We start from the raw sequence: 19,970 nt of genomic DNA, 5'->3' as shown, positions 1-19,970 counted from the left end.
ATACCCACTTTCTAAATTAGAGGAGGAGAGTAGGGTTCGGTCTTAACCACTGTCAGATTTGACTTTCCTTGACCTGAATACCAATGAGAGGAGCCTACAATCCACTTTCCATATTAAAGGCAGCTGGAGAAGTTCTCAAGCAGACAAGGAAGACAGCCATCATCAGAAAAGTTAGCAGAGATGGCTGGGCGCAATGGCTCATACCTGTAATCCCAGCACTTTGGGAGCCTGAGGCAGGCGGATCACTTGAGGTCAGAAGTTTGAAACCAGCCTGGCCAACATGGCAAAAACCCCATCTCTACTAAAAATACAAAAAATTAGCCAGGCATGGTGGTACGTACCTGTAGTCCCAACTGCCTGGGAGCTGAGGCACAAGAATGGCTTGAACCAAGAAGGCAGAAGTTACAATGAGCCCAGATCACACCACTGTATTCCAACCTGGGCAACAGAGCAAGACTTTGTTTGGAAAAAAAAAAAAAAAAGAAAAAAGAAAAGTTATTAGCAAGACTAATTATACTTTTATTTACATGTATCTTTGAAGGACTTTTTTAAAATTTAAGGCTCAATGTTTATTGCAAATTACAGCCACGGAGGTGTTAAAAAGTTAATCTGGCTATTGAGTATGAATCAACATTCAACCTTCTGTAATACAATTTACCTTTAGTTACAATCAACTTTTAAGCTTTGCTTAATACTTTAAGTATAACTAAATGATTAACCAAATACCTTTGATTTACCTTTGGTTACAATCAAGTTTTAAGCTTTGCTTAAGCCAGTGATCAGACTAGTGCAAGGGTCAACAAACTGTCTTGTGCAGGCCACATTTATCCTACCATCTGCCTTTGTGAGTTAAGCTTTATTGGAACACAGCCACATTTACTCGTTTATATATTATCTGTGGCTGCTTTGGGGCTATGTATTAGTCTGGACTCTCTCTCCAAGGAATTGGCTCATGTGGTTATGGAGGCTGAGAAATCCCAAGATCTGCAATTGGCAAGCTGGAGACCCAGCTGACCATGGTACAATACCAGTCCTGGTCCAAAGGCCTGAGAATAAGGAGAGCTAATGGTGTAAGCTCCAGTCCACGTCCAAGTCTCAAGGTAAAAGAAAACCAATGTCCCAGTTCAAAAACAGTCAGGCAGAAACAGTAAATTCTCCTTTACTCTTTTTTTTTTTTTCCTATTCAGGCTTCCAGTGGATTAAATGAGGCCAACCCATATTAGGGAGGGCAAGCCGCTTAACTCAGTCTATCAATTCAAATGTTAATCTCATCCAGAAACCCCTCACAGAGACACCCAGAAGAACATTTAACCAAATATCTGGGTACCCCATGACCCAGTCAAGTTGACACATACAATTAATCATCACAAGCTACAAAGGCAGAGTTGAATAGCTACCAAAGAAATAGAAACCATATGACCAGAAAAGCCTAAAATACTACCTAGTCATTTATAAAAATTGTGTTCTGACCTCTGAACTAGTCAATAGAACAATAAATGGGAATGCAAATTGATAGATTGTTTCTCTTCTGTCACATCTTAGGAGTTCATTCATCCATTTGAAAGTATTTCATGAGCATCTAGAATGTACCTTAGCAGAACAGTGAAGAAAACTAGTTCTTACCTCAAGAATCTTACACTATCTGGTGAGGAAAGATAAATCAAAATAAACACAAAGATGTGGTACATAGAAACATGCTGTTAAAGCAATCTAAGTCAGTGGGCGAGGAAAAGAGAGAGCTGAGTTATGCTGTCTGGCTGGTGGAGGCAGGCCTTTGGTAAGGTGATGCTTAGGCACAGGTGCTGTTGCTTACTCCCAAAGTAACACAGTAAATCATGATTTCATGTAAGAGTATTTTTGACTGAAGGAACAAGTGCAAAGACGGTGAGATGAAAGCATCCTTGATATATTCAAAGAAAAGCAACAAGATCAATGGACTGTATCCAGATGCCTGAGAGGGAGAGGAAAAGGAGATGAATTTAAGGAAATGGCAGGTGTCAGATCAAGTTAGGCTGTGTAGATTATGTTGGATTTCATTCCATGTGAAATGGGAGGTCACTGGAAAGTTTATAAAAAGGAGTGAAACTGTCTACTCATGTTTAGGAGTAATGACTGGCTTTGGTGTGGAATACAGCAGCAAGCACTAGAAGCCAGGAAAGCAGTCAAAAGTCAGTCAGCTTCTCCTAGGCATGGCTGCAATGATAAGATACCCCCAGGATCACAGTGATTTACAACCACAGAGATTTACTTCTCACTCAGGTTCGATGTCAGCTGTTGCTCTGATTGCTATTGTTTGGAATTCATATTGAAAGAACAACCCCCATCTATGATATCACTGGGCTCTTGGGAGGGGAGAAGAGAAACAGCAGGATGACGACATGATGGGTCTTCAAGACTCTACTCAGCAGCAGCACATGTCATTTTCCCACACAGGCCCTTGGCCAAAATAAAACACACTGCCAAGGCTATGGTCAACAGAGTGTGTAGACAGGATCCTCACAAAGGAAGGGGGAAGCATATATGTGGGAACAATGATAAAATCTACCATAGCAGTCATTGCAGTGGTTTTTGTATCAGGATGATAGCAGTGGAGGTGCTGACACTTGACTGTATTCTGGATCTATTTTGGACAAGAATGCTGATGAACTGAAAAGTGTGAGAGAAGGAGAGGAGGCGAGAATGACTCTACTGTATTTATCCTTTATCTGATACATTAGTGCCAAATTTATGAAATAAACAAAATCCAGTCCCTTTTTTCACACTTAGTATCCACTTGATGACCTCTATTCTCAGTTCTTTTTGAGGGCTTTGCCCTTAGCTGGCTAAGATTATTAGCTGCATGGAAGTTACTGCAATGGTTAGGTATTGATAAGCTCTAGAGTCAGACAAACCTTCCTGGGGTTTAATCTTGGATTCTTTTCTCTATCACTTAAGGCAAGTCAGTTAATATCTCTGCACCTTAGTTGAATCGAGAATACATCAGGAGCTGAGTCCTTTGCCTCCTCTTGCTGCATCTTCACAAAAGATCTGTGAAGTTTGTTGCCCCCACTTTATGGATCAGCAAACCACCATGCAGAAGCATTAAGTGATTTTCTCAAGGTCACACAGCTTATACGTCTCAGAGGCAAGGATTCAAAAGTCTGTTTGAATCAAAAGCCTATGCTCAAATAACTCAAATAAAGCATTTAAAATCTTGATACAGCTTGCCTTTTATAGTGCTTGCTTTTTTTGACAGACTCAACTATCATAAAAGTTAAACTGATTATGTATGAAAGATAATCTATGAGTTCATTTCTAAGGAACAGTAAGAGTGATTCTTCTCGCTCCAGGAAGGCAAATCCTTCTTAGAGGATCTATGCAAATGTAGTACAGAATTAGAAAGCTTTATTTATACTCTGGGCGAGGGAAATAGCTTTCAGGAGTGGATATAAGGAACACTATGTATCGAATAGAGAAAGTAGAGATGATAGCAGAAAAGGCCCAGGCATAAAGAATAGGAGTGGAAATCCCTACTTGAAGGGAGAATATGGAAAGAATAAATGTAACTAAAAAGAAGCATATGGGAATATGAAACCACTACTTCTGTAAGTGACATAATTAAACAATAAATGAGACTGCACTTTACTACCAGTTAAATAAGAAAATAATTTTTAAAAATAATGCCCAAAAGTGGTGAATATGCATTGAAATCTGGTCCTGCATGCATTACTCTCAGCAATCCAAAATGAAAAGTAATTTGAAGATACATGAGGGACTAAAAGAGTATTCATATTCTTAAATCAAGAATTCCCCTTCTTAGAATTCATTCCCAGAAAATCATTCAAGATATTAGAGAAAAAAATGAGGATGTTCTTTGTAGAATTATTTGAATGACAACACTGAAAACGTACCTGTCCAACAGTCGGGGAATGGTTAAATCAACTTTGATACCTTTACTTTCTACAATTTTGTACATATATTGAAACTTGTGACATACATTTTTTTAAATACAGATTGAAAATTGTACTGATGCATGTTACAACATGGATGAACTTTGAAAGCATGCTGAGTGAAAGGTGGCAGGCACAAACAGCCTTATATTGTATGGTTACATTTATATGAAATAATTAGAATAGGCAAATCTCTGAAGACATAAAGTGGATGAATGGGTGCCTGGGACTAGGTGTGTGGGGTGGGGTGCAGGAATCGGGAGTGACTGCTAGTGGATACATGGTCTTTTTCTGAGGCGATAAAAATGTTCTTAAATTGGGAGATGCTCACATAACTCTGTGAATATACTAAAAAACATTGAACTGTACACGTTCAATGGGCAGATTATATCTCAAAAAAGTTACATCTCAAGAACAATGCTTTCTAAAAATACAACTTAAGTATATTCTGTAATTAAAACTAAGTTATATAAATACATGAGAAACAGACTAGAAGTGAATATAATGAAATGCTAACAATGGTTTGGTTCAGAAAGTGGATTTGTGGGTGAAAATTTTTGCCTTCTCTTCCTGTCCAAAGTGTTTATAATATGATTAGATTTATTTCATTATTAAAAAAATAGATTCAATTAATAGGAGACTCCTCTCCTTGGCATTTCTGTCTCCCCTCCACCAAAATCCAATCATCTTAATCCGTTGCAGAATCAAGAGTCAGAAATACCACTGTCCAGCGGCCCTCAAAATCCCTTCTAGCCATTTCAAGCCATTTGATACAATTCTCTGAATGGAAAAGACAACTATTTAATACCCCTGAAGAATATACAGATTAAAAATTCTGGCATACTGAATATGCATGTGTTCTCATTTTTAGGAAGTGATAGAGGCAATTGCGGAGTGTGCGTTTAAGACTTCACCTTTTCCAATTCTCCTTTCATTTGAGAACCATGTGGATTCGTAAGTATTCAACACCTTCAGGAAAAAGTCTTTTTCCAGAATGGGTCATACTGAGAAATATTTTTTATCAGATTTAAGATTATTTGATATTATTAATGGTGTTCTTCAATCATGTTATATATTAACTGGCATGTTTTCATTTGTATATGGTGAAATTCATTTAAATATAATCAACATTAAAATAATCCACTGGACTTGTAGGATCCATTTTCATATCATAGTATGGTTTTTAAATTAAGAGCTCTTCTTTTTGCAACGCAGTGGAACATGTTTTCTTACATAATATATGTCTCTGTTATAGATTTGGGGTGCTGTGGGCCGCTTTTATAACCCTCCTTCATTAGCTCCTTCTATTGCACACAACTTGAGTCCATTTCATCACCTTAAAATGGGCAGTGCCCTCACCTTGTGGCAGGTGGAGGGAGAGCTGTGAATTACTTTCCACTTACACAGAACTCAGTTCACCAAACCTCCATCTTCCCCATTTTCAGTGTCTTTCCCTGTTAATATTTATATTTGCCAATTTCAAAATAGCCTGTACTTATTGCCAAGCTACACAAAGAAAATGTTATTTTGACTTCACTGTTTTATATTCATTTTATCATAAATTACCAGAGACATATTTATATCTAATAGATGTATATTAGTTTATCATGTAGTTACTCACTTTAAAGAGCTTCAGAATGAAAGATTCTTCTCCATATAGAATGAAAGCCCTCTCTTTCATTTCAAGAACCTAAGCTAGATTTTTCAACTAAAAGCCAGCAGCACCTGTCCTAATTTGGATTACAAGTTTCCTTTTACCCTCCTTCCTATTGAGAGTGTTTCCCAGGTCACTGAGCCTCTTTGTCCCGGTAATTTGCAACACATGCTTCAATTCTCTAATTCTTAAAGAATTCACTAAATCTTAAAGATGCAGATTGGTCGTGAGCAAATTTCAGCTTGAAGAATTTCTAAGTAGTTAAGTGTGATAATTTGTCAATATGGAGAAACGTTATTTCAAAGGAACCAATTTTATAATTATCTGTATTTTTTGAATTTGCCCTCTGGAAATCCATATTACATTTACTGGCTTGTGGTTCTGTTTCATTATGCAACAATCATCCAGTGAATGATGTAATCCTTTGGCATACGGTTTCTCCAACGCTTCTAAGAGTCAAATGAAGAGAGAGGAATTTATTCTGTTCCATGCTACTTCTGTTCTTACTCAAAGGGTCGCCTCTTTGGTAGCTGTATTTAATACCTGGTTTGCTGTGACGGCTCTGCTTTGCAATTGACTCTGTTAAACAGTTTCTCATTTCTGTCCGTTCATTTGTAATTGGGTTGTAACAATATGTATTAGTCCATTCTTGCACTGCTATAAAGAAATGCCAGAGATGGGGTAATTTATGAAGAAAAGAGGTTTAATTGGCTCACAATTCCGTAGTTTGTACAGGAAGCTTGGTGGCATCTGCTTCTGGGGAGGCCTCAGGGAGCTTTTACTCATGGTAGAAGACAAAGCGGGAACAGGAATCTTACATGGCAGAAGGAGGACGGAGAGAGAATGGGGAGGTGTCACATGCTTTTAAACAACCAGATCTCATGAAAACTCACTATCACAACAACAGCACCAAGGAGGATGGTGTCAAACCTGAGAAATCACCCCCATGATCCAATCACCTCCCACCAGGCCCCACTTCCAACATTGGGGGTTACAATTTGACATGAGATTTGGGCGAGGCTGCAGATCCAAACCATATCACAATACTTTAGCACTTTTCTTTCAGGCCTTGTAGTTTCCAGACTTGAGGATGTATTTTAATTTTTTTAAAAATAAAAGAAGGGCATCTGGCATATTTATTTTCTTAAAGAGATGTTTCTATTTAAATTAGACAAAATGAAAGGCTATGGTTCCATTCTGTATTGTCACACCTGCTAAATTGAGCTTCCCCTTGACATAGCCAGAAAAATATCAACCATCACCATCAACAACAATATAACAGCTAACCTTTATTAAATATTTGCTTTGTGCCAAGCAGCTTTTGAAATATTTTGCATGCCTCAGCTCATGTAAGCCTCACCACAAACCCAGGTGCTTCTATGAGTAATATTATGATTCTCACCATTTTATAGATGTTAAAGCTGAGTCCTAAAGAGGAAGAGTAACTTGCTCAAGGCCATGTAGCTAAAATGTGACAGAGAGGGGATTCCAGTCCAGTTAGTGTGGCTTCAAAGCTCACACTTTTAACCAACACATCTCCTATGCCTAAACAGAAGCATCATGAGCCTTCAAAACATCAAATTCAGACAACCAGAGTATCCACCAAGCAATGCTCAGCAAATGTTGGCCTCTATGGTTTGTAAACCTTAAATATAGGATGTTTTTTGCAGTTTTTCACACCAGTCATTTAGAGATCCAAAACTGGACATGAAAACTAATTTCTGCATCATGCGCAGACTAGTGCCATTGTACTGCCCTTACTGGCTTAAAAGTAATAAATTTAGCTATTAAAAGTTCATTAATAATTCACATGTGGCAAAAGAAAACAGGAAAACAGCCTTTCCAGGATGCCATGATTGTGTCCCAAGCCACTGAGATAATGTAATGGCAGTGAAATAGTAAAAGATAAAATTCTATTGTGGAGGAAGTGGGTGGACGTTGCTTGCTTCATATTTCCCTTGTCCTTCAGATATCAAAACTGCTCAGCCACCGTTCTTTCCTGGGAGGCTAGCACACACCCAGAGAAAACCAATAAGCTTTCCCCTTGCTGGTAAAATGTTGTGCTGGACTTGAGAGCCACCTCATCTAGCCCCGGAATCTGTAGCAGGCAGTAGCAGCACTCTCTCCCGCTAAACCTGAAAGTAATCTCAGAATCCTTCTCAACACAGTGACCTCGGAATAGACCATCAAGATATCTGACACCTATTTGGCATCTCTGGTGAACTATTTTATTCCCCTGTGTGTGCATATATGGAATTTCAGATTCAGAACTCTGGACCCAGCTCACTTGGGCCACACATCCAAAACAAATTTACACTAGAAAAAAGAAAAGTCACTGAAATTTCTGGTTTTCTCACCCAATATCTGAAATCACCTATTAGCTGCTTTCATGTATCCTGTTGCTACATCAGAATCCCATGAAGTGTCTTCAAAATGCAGATTCCTGAGCTACAGCCTTACCCTGAGTTAGAATTTCTAGAAATAAGACTTGAAAATATATTTTTTAAAGCCCTACTTGACTGACGTCCTACTTGTGAACTAGCACTTTTATAAAAAGAATTCACCAAATTCAAGTGAAGTAACTTTTACCCATGTTCAGCCACAGAAAACTGTGAGATTTTGAAGAAGTTCTTAATTGCTGTGGATTGCAGATTCTCCCTTGATAGGGAAGGAGGTTGGTGTAGTTCAACTTCGAGGATTTACCCCCAAGAAATCAGGCAAGCTCCTCGGTCAGAAAACTGACCTCTTGTCCCAGATACCCACACCTTAGGAGTATTTTATTATGCTCAGAAATGTCTGCTATGACCTGAAGTTCAAAATGCATTTGTCATTTTTTTTTCCTCTCACTTCATCTCCGTGGTAGCTGATATTGATGCTCTAAACACTTCAGGATTTAGTTTTTTGCTAATTGCAATTTTAATGTCTTTTATTTCTGCAGTTCTGACCCACAATTAAAGTCGGTTTGTTTTCCTCTGGCTTTTTCAATTCAATTTGCTCTCTGCTCTGATTTAGTTCCCTCAGGTGGGCGTGCATGTATGTATATTGAGAACATGAATAGTCTGATTACCAAATGGCTCATTTCGCTTTTTGCTTGTTCTGTCCATCTCAGTTGATTCTGAGGCAGGTTTTTGTTTTTGGTTTTGTTTTTTTGGTTTTTTTTGAGACAGAGTCTCTCTCTCACCCAGGCAGGAGTGCAGTGATGCAATCTCAGCTCACTACAACCTCTGCCTCCCAGATTAAAGCAATTCTCCTGCCTCCTGAATAGTTGGAATTACAGGCATGCACCACCATGACCAGCAAACTTCTGTATTTCAGTAGAGACAGGGTTTCACCATGTTAGCCAGGCTGATCTCGAACTCCTGACCTCAGGTGATCCGCCCACCTTGGCCTCCCAAAGTGCTGGGATTACAGTTGTGAGCCACTGCGCCGAGCCCTGAGGAGGGTTCTAAATGTCTAAGTTAAACATAGATTCTTGCTCTTTAAAGTGCAGTCCTCAAACCAGCAGTGTCTGCATCACTGGAGAGCTTGTTAGAGCTTCAGCTGAGTCCTGGGCCCCACCCCAGACTCTGTTTTGGACTCTTTATTTTAATAAGACCCCAGGTGATGTGAATGAAATGGAAACGCTAAGCTCTAACCACCATGATTTATTAACCACCTGCATCAGAATTATCTACAGGCTGGCTTAAAATGCATATTCCAAGGCTTTTGTCCCAGCTACATGAATCAGGGGACTGTGGACTTGATCCTGTCACCTGCAGTATTAACAGCTCAGGTGATTCCTTAGTGGAATTGAGTGATAATCATGGCTCCAGTAAAATCTTTATCTGATTTGGGGACTGCCTGACAGAGGATACCTGTTTGGGGATATTTGGGACATCTCTCTGAAATTCCTCTACTGGAGAGAATATGGTCCCCTGGAAAATCCTGAGAGCAGGGCATTCAGGTAAAACTCCTTGCTTTCACTCCAGGTGTTTGAGCAAAGATAATTTGAGGCTCCCAATTTCCAACATTAAGGAAAAATGTCGTCTACTTTGGCACCTGTTGACTTATTTTAATCAGTCACAGTGGTTTTCAAACTTGAACACACACCAGAATCAAGAAGGCTTGTTAAGATGCAGACTCCTGGACTCCACTGTCCCGGAGTCTCTGATTCAGAATCTGCATTTCTAACAAGCTCCTGGTGATGACGATGCTGATGGTTCAGTGGCCACTCTTAGAGAAGTAAAGCTCCATGGTATTGAATAGCGCTCTGCTGTGAAAGGGAAATGGAGGGCTTGGCCATTTCTTTAGTGCACTCTGGAACATGTCATACCAGCACAAATGTACTTCTTATCAGCAGCAGCCACAGTGCAGGCTGACCTGGTTGAACCCCTGTGCAAGTTATCATTGGAGGAAGAACACCTGAAACCAAGGATGCCCGGGGCTGGCCCTACCAAGTAGCCACTTCTCTGCCTGCTCCCAAAGGTCTCATAGACACAGTTTCTAATGACTTATCCTTCAGCAGTGTCCTCCAGTGCTTTTCAGGGTCAATCCTCTGATTAGCAGTTTTTCTTTTCTCCCTAATACTGCTGAGGAATGTGGCAGTTTATTCTGATGGCTGCATAAGCCATTTAGTAAGCTCTCATACAGGCCAAGAGAGGCCTCGTGGTCTACGGCCATACCACCCTGAACGCGCCCGATCTCGTCTGATCTCGGAAGCTAAGCAGGGTCGGGCCTGGTTAGTACTTGGATGGGAGAGGCCTGGTGAAAAAGGGCAAGGTTTCTGCGGAGGACTTTGCAAGTCATTTGACTCTCTTCTTAGCCTCTCCCTGCAGTTCTAAGAAAGCAGTGACTTTGGAAGTTCATATTCAAATGCCAGAGAACTCACTTGCCCCTCCAAAGCACATGTTCTTTTAAAAAAGAAGAAAAAAGGGAATACAAAAAGTGACTTTCCCTGTGGACCATTGCAATATGATTTGAACCCTCAATACCACCCCACCAACATCAGGAAAAAAAAAACAAAACAGTCCATGAACCAGGCTTAAACATTCATGGAAAAGGGAATGAAAAGAAGAGTCACATATTATGATCGATTTGAATTTTCATCAAGAAGGCTTTTCATCACCGTTACGTATTCTTAGTACAGTCATAGTTCTGCTAAAATGTATTATCATTGCAACATGTAGAGATAACTATTGAAAATCAAGTTCGACAGACTGTAGATCAAATTCATAGTCCATAAAACCCAAAGGAATTGGATACTTTATAATGATATTTAACATTCCACAAAATAAGAAAAAAATATATTGCTTTTTGAAAGGTCAAGGGAAGCAGTAGCATTGAAAGAATATGAATGTTCCCCTATATCAGCTGTGTTTACAAGTTACTGGGCGTAGAGTTTGTCTAGTCTGGCTGGCGGATGCCACCTTGTAACAGTGGAATCATCTTACATTTACTCTGCTCTTTTAATGTTTCAAAGGCGTTTGCATCCATTACTTCATTTCATCTTCTCAGCATCCTCTGTCCCTTTCCAAGAACAGTTATTATCCTCCTCATTTTATAGACCCAGAGTGGTTCAGACCCTGGACCTCAGCTCAGCAAACCCTGCAGCACCAGCCTTTTTCCATTATAGCAGTTTCCTACTGGCAACATATTCAGAGTAATACCACCTTTGCTTTTCCATTATGTACCTAAGAGTTGCACACACCTTTCCCCAAGGTGCCTGCTGCTTTTATCTTTCCTCCAGGACCCCTACCCCAAGTGGCACACAGTTTGCCTATCTTCCCTTTTCTAACATTTTGAGATTCTCTCCCTCTCTTGTTCTCTCTCCATCATCTCTCTGCATTGATCTCCCTCCCTGCCATCTTTCCTTATCCATCCTCTTTCATCTCCTCATAAACACTTTTTTGCAGCAGTGATTTACAAATTTTACTCGAGAATTTAGATGGATATATGAAAGGGTTCTTTCTCCAAGTGTCTTGCAATTGACTTATAATCAGCGAGTTAAACAAAAGGGACTGAGCCTCTAACTGGGAATTTCAAGGCTCCAGTGACAGCAAATGACCTGCTGTCCCCTCCACTTGTGTCTATGCAGGTCTGCCTTGGGAACCACCTCACACATCAGTGTCTTCACTGTCTACCTGGGTATATTACTTAAATTCACATAAGTTAGGATAAAGATCTAGGATGATAAAAGCCAATCCTGATTGGTGGGATTTGAGAATTAATTCTTTCAGTAGTTAATAACACAAAGCAATCCCGTTCATGCTCTTTGGATAAGCCTCCTGCCTTCTTTCTTCTGTTCTTGTTCTCCCTTAGCCCAAAGCAGCAAGCCAAGATGGCGGAATATTGCCGACTGATCTTTGGGGATGCCCTTCTCATGGAGCCCCTGGAAAAATATCCAGTAAGCAGTTCTGATGTGTGTCCTTGAAGGAATGCGTGCGTTATTAATGAATGAGGTTGAGGGGAGACTTACTTCCTTTTCATGTTTATGTTTCTTGGTAAGATTAATGCAGTTGATGAAGAAATCTTTGACATGAAAGATACCAGCAGTGGGCCCCGCTGAGGGTAGAGGATGTGCCTCTGCTCTCTTCCTCTTCCCACACTCTTCTCTCACCCTGGCAGCCTGATGAAACTCAGTCAAGAGTGCAGATTTCCCAACAATGCCATAGAGACAGTCCAAGAGGACAGGCCTCTGATCACTCCCAGGGAACCGCATCACATCCCTTTGAGATAAATGGGTTGGCAAAACAGAACACTGCAGGCAGCACAATGTCTTCTTGGCCTGTCCCTGCTGGCTGCTGTCTATTTCTTTGTACACACCTTTTGGTGTGTCACAACTCAGGTCGCCCATTGCCATGATGGCATCTCTGCTTTGAGAAGGAAAACAGCAGAAATATCCTCAAAGTAGCCTTTTCCTTCCTGCACCCCTTTACCCAATCTCCATGTATTTTTAAGTAGATTTATACCAGCCCCCAGAGTCACTGCAAGCCAAGAATAGAGGACTAACTTATGCATTCTATAGACTTTCTCAAAAATAGAGGACTAACTTATGCATTTTATAGCTACCTTGTGGCTTGCACACATGCTCTCTGATACAATACCTAACGACCCTCTTATGGGAAATTGATTTTCTCATTAGACATCAAGCTCTAAATAGTAAAAATAAGGCTTGCAAATATGGTAGCTTGAATCTTAGGGCTGGGAGGAAATCTGAAGCCACCTCATCCACTTCTATTGATGCCAGGGAGATATGCAGCCAACCTACCTAGTGCCAGGATTGGGATTTTGCCAATTTTAAGGGGAATCTGAAAAAATGATTTCATGGGCTCACCTGGAAGCCTCTGCCCATCTTTACCAACAACTCTTCCTAGAAGATGCCTGGCTTCCCGCCTTCAAAAATTCAGGCCAGGGCCTTCTTATCTGTTCTAAATCACAATGATTGGGTTTCTATGGTCCATTGGAAAATTAATAAATATTCAGATTTAGTACATCAAATCTACTAGTACATTTCTATGGCCTTATTCATGTAGAAATGTTGCAAAAGTATAGTAATAAAAATATATCTTTGATGTAAAAAAAAAAAAAAAAAGGAATTAGCCCCCATGAAGAATACACTGAGAAGAGTTTAATGAGCAGTGCTGAAGGTAGGGAAGAACAGTCTAGACATTCAGTATCCAAAGCTGAGCTGGGGGTCTGGGGAGGGGATCTGAAAGGAGGGAGCAGCATTTTTAAAGAATATACCTTTCATTTCTATTAGCTCGACTCTGGAGTTCCTCTTCCAAGTCCTATGGATTTAATGTATAAAATTTTGGTGAAAAATAAGAAGAAATCACACAAGTCATCAGAAGGAAGCGGCAAAAAGAAGCTCTCAGAACAAGCCTCCAACACCTACAGCGACTCCTCCAGCGTGTTCGAGCCCTCATCCCCAGGAGCCGGTGAGGGGCTGGCAGGCTCTCCCCATCATGTTTTGTGTTGGTTTAAGAATTGCTGCTCTGAAATTAGCTTAGAAGGACTTTGAACATTCCTATTTCTGCACAGTTTTAAACTGTTGGTTTTCTCTTGCTGTTACAAACTTTGTGGCTTAAACCAGCACAAATGTATTATCCTCCAGTCCTGTAGGTCAGAAAGCCCCCTGGGTCTCACTGGCTTACACTCCAGGTGTCCACAGGGCTGCTTTACTTCCTGGAGGCTCTAAGGGAGAAGCTGTTTCCTTGCTTTTTCCAGCTTCTAGAGGCCACCCACATTTGTTGGCTTGGGGCTCCTTCCTCCAGCTTCAAAGCCAGCAAGGTTGCATTTCACTAACATGTCTTTTGTGGTCACATCTCCCTCTGACCACAGACAGGAAATGTCCTCTGCTGGCAAGAACTCATGTCGTTATATTGGATCCATCCAGATAATCCAGGATAATCGCTCCCATGTCAAGGTCTTTAACTCCATCTCATCTGCAATGTCCCTTTTGTCATGCAAGCTAACATATTCATGAAGCAGAGACATCTTTGGGAGGTCATTATTCTGGTTAACATGTAAGCCAAATAGTCTTCAGAGTGACCATCTGCCTTTAAGGTTCATAATGGGAAATATTCACTATAGAACTGAGCTCAGAATGCATTCTCACTGATAATATGCTGAAGAGTTCTGGGCATTTCAATTTTTTTCATGTTTTAGAGAGATTTTTAAAGTCTGCGACATGGCAGAATTACTTAAATTATCTTTGGAAGTTCCTAGAGGATGCTTAATATCATTTCTTTTCCTTTTAAATTAAAGTTGAAATACATTTCTGTGGTTGGGGAGAAAAGAATTCAGTGGTCACTCATTTCCTTTGGATTATTTGTCATTTAGTCTAATTTATCTTCCAAGTTCAGTCAGAAGCTTGGCAATCTGAAAATTGCATTATCATCTCCTGATTGCAGGGTGATTAAGTAGACAAAATTTTAAGCTTGACTCTAGGAAGTTTTTCAGTTATTAAGTTTAACATAGGAATGATCAATTTGGAAAACCACTTAACAGTGTCCACAAAAGCTGAATATATGTACTCCCTGTACCCCAGGAATTCCATTCCTAGGTATATACTTGACAAAAATATGTATTTAGGTTTACCAAGAGACATGTACAAGAATTGCTTAAAGCAGCGGTATTGGCCGGGCACGGAGGCTCACGCCTGTAATCCCAGCACTTTGGGAGGCCAAGGCGGGCGGATCACGAGGTGAAGAGATCGAGACCAGTCTGGCCAACATGGTGAAACCCCATTTCTACTAAAAAAATACAAAAATTAGCTGGGTGTGGTGATGCACGCCTGTAGTCCCAGCTATTCAGGAGGCTGAGGCAGGAGCATTGCTTGAATCCAGTAGGCGAAGGTTGCAGTGAGCCAAGATCGAGCCACTGTACTCCAGCCTGGCACCTGGCAACAGAGCAAGACTCTGTCTCAAAAAAAAAAAAAAAGCAGTGTTATTTAAAATAGCCAAACACTGGAAATCAAATGCCCATCAACAGATAAGTGAATTATGTTATATTCACACAAAGGAAGAATATGCAGCAATGAGAATGATCTATAACTAAATGAAAACTATGGATGAATCACTATAAATAAACATAATGTTGAGCAAAGGAAGTCAGGTACAAAAAACTATATACCATATAATTTAATCTACGTAACATACAAAAACAGGCAAAACTAATTTTTGCTATTAGAAGTCAGGATAACGGGTTCCCTGGGGAAAAAGCAACCAGAAGAGAGCCCAAGAGACTTCTAGAGATTGGTTGTATTTTGTTGCTTGATCTGGATGTAATTTACTCAGACCTATTTATTTGGTGAAAATTCTTTGCATTTATGATATGTGTACTTTTCTGTACACCTATTATACATCAGTTATAAGATTTTAAAATAATTAAAATATAAACTCTAGGGCAATCAGGGTTAAGAAAAAAAGGAGCCTGAGACTCTGATTTGTCTTTTCTTCTATTTTCCTGTCTCAATTCCCTTTTTTTTATTGTTTAGATTAAAATTTTTATCAACAGACATATAATTCTTTGAAAGGGTTTTGTTTTGCAGCTTTTGAATGTCTACTTTCATCACTACTGTGCAAGTCTTTCAAAATTTTTTCAAAAACAATATTCATCCTCAGTAAAAATGTTCTCTCTGAAGTTTGGAAGGGAATATCATCAACAGTCCGATCATTCACACCTGTTTCCTAACACAACTCTATCCCTTGAATGCTAACCTTGCCATCCTTTGCATGTGGGTGCTTGTGTTTTTTACCGTCTGCCTTTCTCACTACCAGTTCTCCCCCTCTTATTAACCAGATGCATAACACAAATGACGATTTTTACAGGCAGTGAACATTATTGCTTAATACAGAGAAAGGGCAGCAATCTGTTCGTTATTCAGTAGATTTCCTAAGCTACCCTGTCGTCTGTTGTGTAATCAATGGAAACTTTTTGACATTTTAATATGAAGGTAGGCCCCTGAATAAAGAGCACTGCTGATTTACCATTTGGTTTGTAGATGTTAACAGTATTGGGAAATCAAGTAATTTGAAAAATGTGAAAGGTATTGTATTTCAAAGCTAATTTTCTTATCATGGCCCCCATTGGCCAGATACCTCTTCCACAATTCAGCCCTTGGCCAGACTTGTCCTAATGAACTAGGGTAAAGTTAAGATATCTTTTAGAGTTCAGCAAGATTCCCCCAACATCCCTCCAAAGATTTACAAGAGAAAAATCAGGTTTCTACTTTTTACAGAGTAGGAAAATAAATTCTTTCTTTCCCACAGAAACCACAGAATGGCCTGATTGGGTATTTGAAATGACTGTGAATTGTTGGGTCCCATGAATATTTTGTAGAAAGCTCTACCAAACAACTTTTTAAATTACTTAATTAAAAAGAATCCCCTCTCTGATTTTTTAAAAAAGGTAAAAATTTGGTGCAAAAATTTCATTATAAAAAATGTTTAAGTGGCAATATCCTAAAAGAATGTCTCTAATATAGTAGTAAGATACATTTTCTATCCAAGATATAATCGATTCACCTTATTTACTAACACAATATCAGCATTATAAAATGGTTGTATGTGGCTTTCTTTGATAAACAATCCAATACATAATAACCCTTGTTGGTCCCAGAAATTATTTTTCCCCTGGAGATTTTTAAGGAATATTTTTTTCACTGCTGTTATTCGTTAATTGAACTGTGTCAGCCAAATGAAAACATTTATAAGCTTCTCAGAGGACAGTGCAGTGGTCCCGTCTCCATTTATGTAAATTGAGTAGGGCAACTAACTCAGAAGGCTGGCAGTGGCAGTGAGCTGGGGTGTAAGTTGCCTCATTGTTGAACCAATATTGCCATCTATCGGGCTGATCATGCTATTGCATTGTGTGAACCCTAAAAGATAGTAGTTAAATCAATTTAAAACTTTTTTGAACAATTTCGAACAACCTTATTGACTTTTTACTTGAAAATCTTTTTTATATAGCTAATGTTATGGGGTCTGATTGAAGCCCAGAGCTATGGAAGAATGTAATGCTTCATCTTGATATGAATATTTAACAAAGCAGAAATGTCCATTAATTCTTCAGGGAAAAAACAATTCAGTTAAATGACTGTATATTGGCTAAATATGAAGCTGAATTATTTCTGATGGAGTTAGATTTCTAAGCATGCTGATTGTTAAGGGCTCACTCATGTTATCCTGCCCTCTTAAAAAGAGTATCAGCGTTTTCTATGCTATATGCATTGTTGTGATGACAATACATCCATCAAATAAGCTTGCAGACAAATCATAGAATAAGGTTGGCCCTTTACGATTTTTGTGTAGTCAGTTTGCTGCCAAAGCCTAACTTCTTTGTCTTCTGCAAGATCCTCTCTGGCCTTGAGAAAATGTCAACACAAGATCACTGAGCTGTGTGCTGACCAAGCATTGCATGGAAGAGTGAGGGCTTGGGAAAGGAGGGAAAGATGAAACAGGGGTTGTTTATGTGTTTTCTGGGTCATAGAGACTCTGGGAGGGTGTTTCTATATCAAAATAGAATACATGTACCATAGAAAGCAAACTCTGTTAAACGTCAGCAGACTGTATTCAATGCCATGTGTTTAAAAACACATAGAGAAAAATATTAAGACAAGCGTTTTCCTATAGAATTTTAAAATTTTAGCGGTATTAACAAATTTAGAAAAAAGTTTAGAAAAAAAATCTGTATTCAAAATGTCAATATAATTTTCTATGATGAATAAAATTTAAATCCCTGAAAAAAATAATTTTAAAACAAACAGAAAGCCCAACTTCCAAGGAAATCTCTAATTGATTTTGGGGAAAATATGTGTTACAAGGGCTTTAAACTTAAATGTTGAATTGTCAACATCATGATCTCTTATTAAAATTTGACAGGAGAAGCTGATACGGAAAGTGACGATGATGATGATGACGATGACTGTAAAAAATCTTCAATGGATGAGGTGGGTACTTAGGGCTTCTGGTCCCAAAGGCATTCCACCAACCTGCAGTGCCCAGTATACCCTCCTGGATCTGTCTCATGGTCACTTTCTGCCATCTAGTGGCAAAAAGTAAATGTGTGCGTTCCAACTGCCAACTTCAATTTTGGAGGCAATTAAATGGCTTATGAAATGTTCCAAAGTCCAGAGAAGATATGGGGTTTAGAAAAATGCTCAGAACTGTGACATTCCTTGCATTGTTGTGGTTTTGGAACACTAGAGCTACATAATGATATAAACTTAGGCATCCCAAGTAACTTAATTAGCTTAAAAATATTAATTGCACAGAACTTAGGAGAGAATTAGAAGCAGGTCAATTGCAGTTTTTGAATTTTGTCTTAGCAAAAGTTTATACTGAAACAATCTGGGCAACAGGGTGAGACCCCATATCTTTAAAAAGAAGTTAAAATGAAAGATAAAAATATCCAGATGCAGTGGTGCACACCAGTAGTTCCAGCTACTAGGGAGGCTGAGGCAGAAGGCAGGAAGATGACTTGAGTCCAAAAGCTTGAAGCTGCAGTGAGCTATGATCACACCACTGTGCTCCAGCCTAGATAAGAGAGCAAGACACTGTCTCTCTTTAAAAATACATATTTTTAAGTTTATATTGAACCTGGTTTCAAATTTGTTAGATATTTTCTGTCTCAGTACTTGTAGCTCTACAATTTAGTGAAAATAAAACCAATAATAAGCTGTTCTTACTTGATGCCCTTCCTCTTAGAATTATTTTTTAATGTCTAAAGTTTTGCTTCATTATGTTCCCCCACTAAATTTCAATGTTTAATTTCCAGGAGGAAAATATGGTTTACCATGCCTGACAAAGTATATGTGCCTGAGAATGATTTCAATTGTGTATAATTTCTGATTAGTGATTCTAAATAATTTTTAAACTCTCTTACTAATTGGATAGTCCATTTGCAAATGAATGTTTCCCAGTTAACATTTGACCTAAATATTACTACCAGAATTTTTAAAAGAAACTCATCTCCACGCATTCTCTCTTCTAAAAATGTGAGAAAATATTAGATCACTCTACAGAGGCCCAGGTTGTGCCAATACTAAAGTATTGGTTTTCTTTTTCATTAAAAACTCTATCAAAGTAATATGTCATAGCTAATAGTAGCAAAAGCACCATGAGATTGTACCACTTGCCAGGCACTGTTTTAAGCTCTTTCACATAAATTATTTTATAATCAAAAACCCCTATATGCTGATTTTATTCTAATTTTGCAAATGAGCCAACTGAGGCACCCAAGGTTGCCTAGTTTCTAACTAGTGGACTTGGGATTCAAAACCAGGCAGGCTGACTCTAGAACTTGAGCCATTAATCCCTGCACTATACTATCCTGTTTGTCTAAGAGACACACATCAGGAACCAAGAAGGGAGGGAGGGAGGAATGCTGATGAAGGAAAGCAGGCATTGTTTGCTGGTCCCAGCTCATTTCCACAAAGCAGCCTTTTTTATTAGTAGTAAAAATTTTCAGTTCATTTGGTGGTCACCTACCTACTAAATTTCTTATTGTACAGTGAATTCTTAATTTGCTAACCTGATGAGAACACATGGGCATGTAGAGGGTAACAACAAACATGGGGTCTACCCAAGGGTGGAGATGGGAGGAGGGAGAGGATCAGGAAAAATAACTAATGGGTACCAGGCTTAAAACCTGGGTGACAAAATAATCTGCACAACAAACCCCTGTGACACGAGTTTACTTATATTAAAAAAAACACCTGCACATGTACCCCTGAACTTAAAAGTTAAGAAAAAAGTTTTACTAACCTTAGACAACACCTGTGAACGCCCTGCAATGGAAGATAAGCTATAGTTCAGTCCTTCTCAAACTCTAATGGGCATTCCAATCACCTTAGTAAAATGCAGGATCTGAGTCTGAGGCCTGCAGAGGAACTAAGATCAGACATT

General features: G+C 39.1%; 1 protein-coding gene across 2 annotated transcripts in view; it reads left to right on the top strand.

Moving 5' to 3' along the window:
* PLCB1 (phospholipase C beta 1) overlaps positions 1-19,970 on the top strand; it is a 747,552-nt gene that overhangs the window by 567,982 nt on the left and 159,600 nt on the right. For both annotated transcript variants that reach the window (XM_064382245.1, XM_064382246.1), the window contains exons 12-15: positions 4,801-4,883; positions 11,881-11,965; positions 13,322-13,499; positions 17,946-18,013. In XM_064382245.1, the coding sequence (XP_064238315.1) occupies positions 4,801-4,883; positions 11,881-11,965; positions 13,322-13,499; positions 17,946-18,013 (414 nt within the window). The remainder of the gene's footprint in view (positions 1-4,800; positions 4,884-11,880; positions 11,966-13,321; positions 13,500-17,945; positions 18,014-19,970) is intronic.

This window comes from Aotus nancymaae, unplaced genomic scaffold (genome assembly GCF_030222135.1).
Source record: "Aotus nancymaae isolate 86718 unplaced genomic scaffold, 86718_ANA_hifiasm-v0.15.2.pri h1tg000029l, whole genome shotgun sequence".
Taxonomy (NCBI): Eukaryota; Metazoa; Chordata; class Mammalia; order Primates; family Aotidae; genus Aotus; species Aotus nancymaae.
This window is presented reverse-complemented; position numbering and strand designations above follow the sequence as displayed.